The following is a 9,204-nucleotide window of genomic DNA, read 5'->3' as shown; positions in this document are numbered from 1 at the left end:
ATATCACAGGAGGGGAGGTGAAGGGGAAGTGAAAGGGGAGGAATTTTTTTCTCACAAATCATGTGTTTCTTGAAGATGGCAAAGCCATGGGTAAACAACGTCTGGTGGGGAGGTGAAGGGGAAGTGAAAGAGGAAGAAATTCAATGAATTCCAACCTTTCCCTCCTTCTGGTGTTTCCTGGTATGTCTTCCTACTCTTTTTCTCTCTTTTTTTCTCTTTTGAATGGGCATGAATCTCAGCTCGTTTCAGCAGCCATGGCAAGCCTAGCGATGGGAGTTTCTTTCGTGGGGAAGATGTCATGGAGCAGTTGGGGGTGGAGGGATTGTCGGGTTTCGGGTTCGGGTAGTACTCAAACGGGTTTAAACCCGCGAAACATGCCGGGTTTTATACTGTATCCACGAGCAATCCTGCGGGGATAGAAAGTCGCTCATCCCCGTCCCCTAATAGGGTAAAAACCCACGGGGATGCGGGTTTCGGGCCCCATTGCCATCTTGAGTCCTAGGTCAGCTGTAGGAAGGAAGGACTCGGGACCGCGTGGTTGGTGGAGGGCGCGTGACTTGTACCATGGGTGGCGTGGGATGGGCGGTGCTTTCCTATTTTAGCTGGCCGCTCGGGAACGCTAGCAGGACAATGCGTGCTCGCTAGACGCGTCCAATAAGTAATGTTGGACCTCCATTCCACGATTGGGCCATGGACAGACCAGTAGAAGAGCCCAGCTGCTTTCTCGGTCTAGTCCTTCCCTTGGCTTCACCAATACATTACCCAAAACCCTAGCCCCCCCCCCCTTTCTCCTCCGTGAGCCACCCAAAACCCTAACCGACCACTAGACACCATGCCGACCTCCTCGCATGTCGTCGGCGACGGCCTCCCCTCCGGATCCGCATCCTCCATCATATCCAGGGTCGTGAGCGGCTACCACTTGCTGAAGATCGTCGGCTACTCGGGCACCAAGGAGATCCCCAATGGCGAGGGGATCGACTCTTGCCCGTTCCGGGTGGGAGGCTGCACATGGAATGTACGTTACTATCCCAACGGGTTAAGATCTGAGTACAGTGGTTACATAGGCCTTTTTCTCTTCTTGAATGATACAGTCGCCGGCGAGGCCAAGACCGTGAAGGCAAAATTCATGTTCAGCTTACTTGACCAACATGGGAAGCCGGTGTCATCGTATACCGGTACTTCCGACACGAGGGAACTTTCTGCGCATAAAGGTCACGGGTTTGGCGGATTTATGAGAAGGGTTCAATTGGACGAATCCGAGCATCTCAAGGACGATTCCTTCACGGTCAAGGTCGATGTCACTATCATGAGCGAGTTCCATACGCAGGAGACACCATCTATCCTGGTGCCACCATCTGATTTGCACCGGCACTTAGGGGTTCTTCTGTCGAGCAAGGCAGGCGTCGATGTCAAATTCCAAGTCGGCGGGGAGACATTCTCGGCGCACCGATTGGTACTTGCAGCACGGTCTCCTGTCTTCAGAGCAGAGTTCTTTGGCCAGATGAGGGAGGGAACCACCACTGAGGCCATACGCATAGATGACATGGAGGCACCAGTGTTCAATGCTCTGCTTACTTTCATGTACACGGATGCATTGCCGGATATGAAGCAAGAAGAAGAATATGCCATGGCTCAGCATCTGCTTGTTGCGGCAGACAAGTACAACCTGGAAAGGCTGAAGCTTATTTGTGAAGATAAGCTGTGCAATCGTATCGATACGAGCTCTGTGGCGACTATCTTGGCATTGGCCGAGCAGCGTCAGTGCCACGAGCTTAAGGCAGCATGCTTGGTGTTCCTCAGCTCGCCGACGAATCTGGGTGCGGCCATGGAGTCTGAAGGTTTCGAGTTTTTAACCAAGAACTGCCCTGGTGTTATTAAGGATCTCCTCAAGTCCCAGGTTGCTGCTAGTATACTTGGGAAAAGAAATTCTAGGGCATGAACATGAGGTTGCAGTCCTGCATATCGTCATTTGCAATCATCCGTCCAGAAACTGACTACAGACCCTGCATGCTATCTAATACTAGCATTAGTGCTTTTTATGTGTAGTCTTGATCTCACAAGGATGTGATGTATGATGGTTCGACAAGCTATTCGCGAAGCAAAACTGTATGTGCTAATTAGTGAACATTTAGTTCAGAACTTGTAAGCCTTTCAACTAGTTGTTCTTTACATTGTGCCACAATCTCTGCGAGCATTGCGCTGCTTCCTGAGTTCATGCACCCCTCGTTCAGTATTGGGCACTTCTTATTTAGCAGGTTCAGATAGACCATGACTTGTTGAAATGCTGGGTTGGGATCCAGTGAAAAAGCAATGGTCTTGTCAGGTTTTCAATTGTTTTTATGGCTGCAGTTTTTACTTTGTAATGATGATTTTGGACATGGCAGTGGCTGCTATGAATGTTTTGAAGTTTGGTCTCGAGTATTATTATACAAGCTTATGATTTCATTTTGTTGTTGTTGCGGATTTGTAACCAGAAGCTGTTTTGTTCTGTCTTATACATCTGAAGTTGCTGTTTCCGGATTAAAGATCAAATAGTTGCAAATTTCACTAAATTGATAATTAAGTGTACATCCAAAAGTAAAAAGGGTTCAGCTGTTTACTTGCCAAGATGTCAGTACTTGTGCAGAAGTTCATTTTCGATAACCTTGTGATTGTAATAAACACATCGTTTGGTAGTTTGCATATTCACTGGCTCATTACATGCTCAACTTTCTGGTAGAATAGAACTTAATTTCCCTTTGCTTCCTGCAGCTGGATCTTTTCTTAGTTCTGGGACTGTCTGTCTGTTGTCACTTTACTCATTGGTTGCTGGAATCTTCGGTATGAACATACATTATATAGCAATCGCCCATTATGTACTATTGTACTGTAGCAATTTGTGTTGCTCATGTAGCATGTGGTTCTTGTACCAGGGCTATCTGTGCCTTCATGTTCATCTCTTTTCTAGTGTGCTGCCTATACTCTGCACAAGAATCTCATCACTGGGTCCTGAGTTTTGACTAGCTGGAATAACCACATTACTCGCTTCCCTCAACTGTAAATTTTGAGCTAGAGCCTCAACTTTGCAGATGATTCATCTCTTGTGCCAATTTTGTTTTTCAGCAAATTGTGCCAAATTCAATAGCATGTTTTCTTTCCTCTTGAGGGAACTATGTTGGAGAAAATCCAGGACGAACCATTTATATATGTTTGAAAACGCAAATACAGAGTTTCCTAATTAAAAGGAAAGAGAAAGCTATACTAACTGCACAGGCCAACTTGAACAGGAGAGGCAAGATTGGCAAACATAGTTCCCTGAGTGGTGTTGGAGCAGCAATTGGACTGCACCAAAGCATCAAAGTCATCATCACAACGAGAAATTCGCCGCGGAAAACCTAAACTATATGCGGAGGCATTCGAGCAGCGCCTGGACCAAAGCATCAAAGTCATCTGCGCAGCGACAGAATACCACCGAGATAAGCTCATCTTCATTGAGGAAAACCTTTGCGTTGCGATGCTTCCAGATAATCCAAATTATGTGCGGAGATAAGAACTGTAGAGTTGTACTTCACAAAAAGGAGGTCGTCCCAAACATCTCTAGTCCTGCTGCAGCTGGTCACAACTCACATCTAATGAAGAGCAGGTCGGACCTGCAGCCAAAACTGAAGAATGGACGGACAATGATGAAGACGACGCTCAGTAGTTTCAGAAAAGCACATAACGGACATGCGTCAGAAGAGGCCAGTCGTATCGTGAAACCGTGTCGATTAGTATGGAATTGGGGATGATGAAAAGGAAGAATAAATAGAAGAAAATAAGTAGCAAGTCGAAAGTGATACTTGCTAAATTTGTTGTTGCCAGTTTTTTAGTGTTTCAGTCTAGACATCGACACTGACATAGTACACAAATTTGCCCGTGATGACAGGCTTTTGCAGCAGGGAGAGACCTTGGCTACTTTACAAAATACGTATAAGCTATGCAGTATAGCACATGGTTTCTTCCCAATCCATAATTATATCAATTCATAAAGTGACCGCATGCATCGCCCAGATGTAGAGGCCGAGGGTCATCCTCCTTTTCTAAAATAATAAAATATATACAATTCATATAGTCATAATAACTATTCTGAAGATGAGGAACATCCCTAACCTCGGGAGGCATCTGAAGGTTGGAGAACTTGGACGGGATCTGGAGGTTGGTGCGACTAGTGGCGCTCAGGTACAGAGGCGGCGGTCGATTTCTACGGCTAGTGGACAGGAACTGTGTGCTGGTGGAGAGGAGATCGAGGGGATGAGAAGTCACTGCTTCTCCAGCCGGCGGCGCTTGGTCCTAGCGTGGTGCTCTCCTTCTTGGCCATGGGGAGCGACAATAACAAACAAGTAGTCAAGCACATTCCCGTGTCCATTTTAGGGCTCTTGCCGCTGCAATCCTGCTCCCAGAAATTGTCCAATAAAATTGGGAAAAATAAATTGTACAAACAGGTGATTTTGGCGAGAATATTCCTCATACCATGGGGGTGAATTGGTGTACAGAGGTCTCCAGTACTGATTTAGCTGGAAGGAAATCTCGTAGATGGTGCGGATGTGCGCATAGGCACCTTCATTTCTTCTCCAGTTTGTAGAAGAGAGGCGTCGATGCGCCATTCCAGCCCGCCGAAGAACCCACACGCCTCTACAACCTACCGCCAACCGTCGATAAGAATCGGCACCGGCGAAGAAGAGGTTCTCGCCGCCCGTCAATGCCTCACGGGAAGAGGGTGACATATGTGATGTCATGTCACCTATTTTGATTGCATGTGATATTTGTCTTTTATATTCTCTCTGTCCAGAAATACTAGTCGAAGAAATGAATGTATCTAGACGTATTTTAGTTTTAGATACATCTATTTTTATTCATTTCAACGACAAGTATTTCCGGACAGAGGGAGTACATCTTATTTTGTTTAGAACGACGGTAGCACTATAAGACGACCCCTTCAGTAAATTTGAAGGTAAAAGTGTTCTTCCTGAGTATGCACCATTGCTACAGTTTGTTGTTTCAAGACACCACGTGATGCTCGGGTGTGATAGATTCTAAGTTCACATACAACGGATGTAAAACAGTTTTACACATATAGAATACTTGGGTTAAACTTGACGAGCCTAGCATGTACAAACATGACCTTGGAACACTGGAGACCGAAAGGCCGAACATGAATCATATAGTAGATATGATCAACATAGAGATGTTCATCATTGATGACTACCCCATCTCACGTGATAATCGGACATGGGTTAGTTGATTTGAATCACGTATCATTTAGATGACTAGAGGAATTTCTATTTAAGTGGGAGTTCTTTAGTAATTTGATTAACTAAACTTAATTTATCATAAACTTAGTCTTATAGTTTTGCATATCTACGTTGTAGATCAATGGTCCGAGCTATCGTTCCCCTGAATTTTAATGTGATCCTAGAGAAAGCTAACTTGAAAGATGATGGTAGCAACTTCACGGACTCAACCCGTAACTTGAGGATTATCCACATTGCTGCACAAAAGAATTATGTTTTTTATGCACCCCTAGGAGACACTAGACTCTGTGAACGTCTGAAAAATATGGTCTGATGAATACTCTATAGTTCAGTGTATCATACTTTACGGCTTATAACCGAGACTTCAAAAATGTTTCGAACGTCATGGAGCATATGAGATGTTCCAAGAGTTGAAGTTAATATTTCAAGCAAATGTCTGGGTTAAGAGATATGAAGTCTCCAACAAGTTCTATAGCTGCAAGATGAAGGAGAACAGTTCTGTCAGTGAACACATACTCAAAATGCCTGGGTACTATAATCACTTGACTCAGCTGAGAGTTGATCTTCCACTTGATTCTGTCGTTGACAGGGTTCTTCAATCACTACCACTATACAAAGGCTTCATGATGAATTATAATATGCAGGGGATAAACATTCCGAGCTCTTCGCAATGCTTAAGGCTGCAGAGGTAGAAATCTAGAAGGAGCATCAAGTGTTGATGGTTAATAAGACCACTAGTTTCAAAAAAAATGACAAGAAAAAAAAGAAAACTTGAAGAAGAATGTCAATCAAGTTGCTACTTCCGGGAAAAAGCATAAAACAGAGTTCTTTACAAGGTGAAAGAGAACAAGAAGAAAGGAGCTACAGGCGGCACTGCGCAGCCGCCAAATTAAACATGAGCGGCATGATTGGCAAACATAGTTTGAGCAACAATTGGACCAAAGCATCAAAGTCATCATCGCAACAATGGAATACCACGGAGGTAAGCTCAATCATCGTTTCGGTAAATCTTTGAATTGCGCATGTCTTTGACAGATATATTTCTTTTTTTGAAACAGAACGGTTCGACAGATTTCATAGTGAAGAGATAAGAACTGTAGAGCCAACTATACAAAAAGGGAGGCCACCCCAAAGATCTTAAACCGTGCTTCAAGTGGTCACATTTGAACGAAGAGCATGTCGGACATGCAGCCAAAACTAAAGAATTGACGGATGGTGAAGAAGATGCTCAGAAGTTTTAGAAAGGGTGGGGTGCAGAACGGATATACGTCCATGGAGGCAGTCCTCTAGTGAAACCACTGTAAAGAATAGCGCGTAGCGTATAGAGAATAGTGCTGTTAATAACACGCTATAGCGTGTAGAGAATTGCCTCGCTATATAGATCAGTGCATAATGTCTCGTTGATAGCATGCTAATAGCGTATTTCAAAGGGCAGCGCTATTTTGTATAGCACACTATTTTTTTTCATGAATGAAACTGCGCCAATTAGTACTCTGTAACAGGGGATATAAACAAGAACTGTAAATACAAGGGGAAGAAATTTCCCACGATCATATGCTCTTGCAGTAGGGAAATACCTTGCCCTGTGGCTACTCTAAATTGCCAATAAAAAAGAGGGCCTCTGTCTACTCTACAAAATATAAACTGTGCAGTATAGCACGTGTTTACTTGTTCAAGATGGCACGTTAGCTATCTCATCTAAAAAAAGAAGATGGCACCGTCGGATCTGCATCGTAGGTACGTACGCGGCCTGTGTCCGGAGCGGACTGCAGTTGCCTTTTCCGTGTAGCCCTCGAGACAGCACCCACAACCCTCGCCGTCCCGTTATAAAACAAGACAAACCCTCGCCGTGACAGCGTCTCACCGCGACCAGCCAAACTGAGCAAGCCATACACCATGTCGACCTCCACGCATGCCGGCGGCAATGGTCTCCCCCCCGTTTCCGGCTCCGCTTCCTCCATCGTCGCCGGCGCCGTGAGCGGCTACCACGTGCTGAAGATCGTCGGCTACTCTCGCACCAAGGAGGTCCCCAATGGCGAGTGGATCGACTCTTGCCCGTTCCAGGTGGGAGGCCGCACGTGGCACGTTCGCTACTATCCCAACGGGAACAGGACCGAAGATATCGATTACATATCCGTCTTTCTCGAATTCGATGGCACCGTCGCGGAGGCCGACGCCGTGAAGGCAGTCAAGGCACAAGCCAAGTTCAGCTTGCTCGACCAAGATGGGAATCCGGCGCCGACCTATAGCTGGGGAACCGGCACCAGAAACTTCTCAGTGGAAAAAAGTTGGGGATTCAAACAGTACATCAAAAGGGAGGAGTTGGAGAAATCACAACTTCTCAAGGACGATTCCTTGGCTGTCAAGATCGATGTCACTGTGACGAACGAGTTCCACGCACGGAAGACACCATCCGTCGTGGTGCCACCGTCCGACATACACCGGCACCTCGGGGATCTCCTGTCGAGCAAGGCGGGTGTCGATGTCGAATTCCGGGGTCGGCGGGGAGACATTCTCGGCGCACCGATTGGTGCTCGCGGCACGGTCTCCGGTCTTCAGAGCAGAGTTCTTTGGGAACATGAAGGAAGGCACCACCACTGAGGCGATATGTATAGATGACATTGAGGCGGAGGTGTTCAAGGCTCTGCTTGATTTCATGTACACGGATGCATTGCCTGATATGGATCATCAGGAGGAATCTGCCGTGGCTCAGCACTTGCTTGTTGCAGCAGACAGGTATGATATGGAGAGGCTGAAGCTGATTTGTGAAGATAAGCTGTGCAATCATATCGATACGAGCTCCGTGGCGACTATCTTGGCCTTGGCGGAGCAGCACCACTGCCACGAGCTTAAGGCGGCATGCTTGGTGTTCCTCAGCTCGCCAGTGAATCTGTATGGGGCCATGGAGTCTGAAGGTTTCCAGTTTTTGACCAAGAGCTGCCCTGGTGTTATTAAGGATCTCCTCATGTCCCACGTTGCTCCTAGTTTACTTGGGAAAAGAAAATCAAAGGCATGAGCATGAGGTTTCATTCCTGAATGTCATTTGCAATCATGTGTCAAGAAACTTACTAAAGACCCAGCATGCTATCTAATACTAGCATTAGTACTTCTTTTGTGTAGTCTTATCTCACAAGGATGTGATGTACGGTGGTTCATTTTTTGTTTGATCATCGCATCCTTCGTGGAGAATTAGTAGTGGTTCGACAAGCTATGTGCGAAGCAAGAACTGTACTCCCTCCGTAAACTAATATAAGAGCGTTTAGAATACTAAAGTAGTGATCTAAACGCTCTTATATTAATTTACAGAGGGAGTATGTGGTAATTAGTGAACAGTTATTTCAGAACTTCAGACTAGTTGCCCTTTACATTGTGCCACAATTGCTGCCAGCATTGCGCTGCTTCGTGAGTTCATGCATCCCATGTTTTCAGTACATGGCTCTGTTTATTTAGCAGGTCAGATAGACCATGACTTGTTGAAATGCTGGGTTGGAATAAAGTCTTGTCAGGTTTTCAAACTTGTTTATGGCTGAAGTTTGTACTTTGTAGTGATGATTTTGGACATGGTAGCGGCTGGCGGCTAAGCTAGTGATCTTATGAATGTTTTGAAGTTTGGTCTCAAGTATTTTTATACAAGGTTATGATATTATTATTTTGTTGTTGCAGATTTGTAACCAGAAGCTGTTTTGTTCTGTCTTTTGTCTGAAGTTCTTTGTTTTAGAATTAAGGATCATATGGTCGCCAATTACATAATTGATAATATTGTTAGAAGACAAAGTAAATGACCGGAACAGTGTTCGCTTTATTACTGATGATGTTACATATATATAAGAGCATCTCCAGCCGCGCCCCCAACAGGCCCCTCCCCCCCCCCCAGGCGCCATTTTACGCGCCGGCGCCGAACCCCCCCCCCCCACTCGCACCCCCAAGACGCCGA

The 9,204-nt window shown here is 45.6% G+C and overlaps 1 protein-coding gene and 1 pseudogene across 1 annotated transcript; both read left to right on the top strand.

Moving 5' to 3' along the window:
- The first annotated feature begins 799 nt into the window (after nt 1–799).
- Nucleotides 800–1,939, top strand: LOC123115041 (BTB/POZ and MATH domain-containing protein 1-like). Its single transcript, XM_044536333.1, has one exon. It carries the CDS (start codon nt 833–835, stop codon nt 1,937–1,939), a length of 1,107 nt encoding a protein of 368 aa, XP_044392268.1. The 5' UTR covers nt 800–832.
- A 5,209-nt stretch (nt 1,940–7,148) lies between these two features.
- On the top strand, nt 7,149–8,523 carry LOC123116953 (BTB/POZ and MATH domain-containing protein 1-like; annotated as a pseudogene).
- The last annotated feature ends 681 nt before the right edge of the window (nt 8,524–9,204 follow it).

This window comes from Triticum aestivum, chromosome 5B, assembly GCF_018294505.1.
Source record: "Triticum aestivum cultivar Chinese Spring chromosome 5B, IWGSC CS RefSeq v2.1, whole genome shotgun sequence".
Lineage (NCBI taxonomy): Eukaryota > Viridiplantae > Streptophyta > Magnoliopsida > Poales > Poaceae > Triticum > Triticum aestivum.
The sequence above is the reverse complement of the archived record's forward strand: the minus strand, read 5'-3'. Positions and strand labels throughout refer to the sequence as shown.

What these genes read in the sequence shown, in the direction of transcription:
- LOC123115041 (XM_044536333.1), top strand. Translation starts at nt 833, where the DNA reads ATGCCGACCTCCTCGCATGTCGTCGGCGACGGCCTCCCCTCCGGATCC.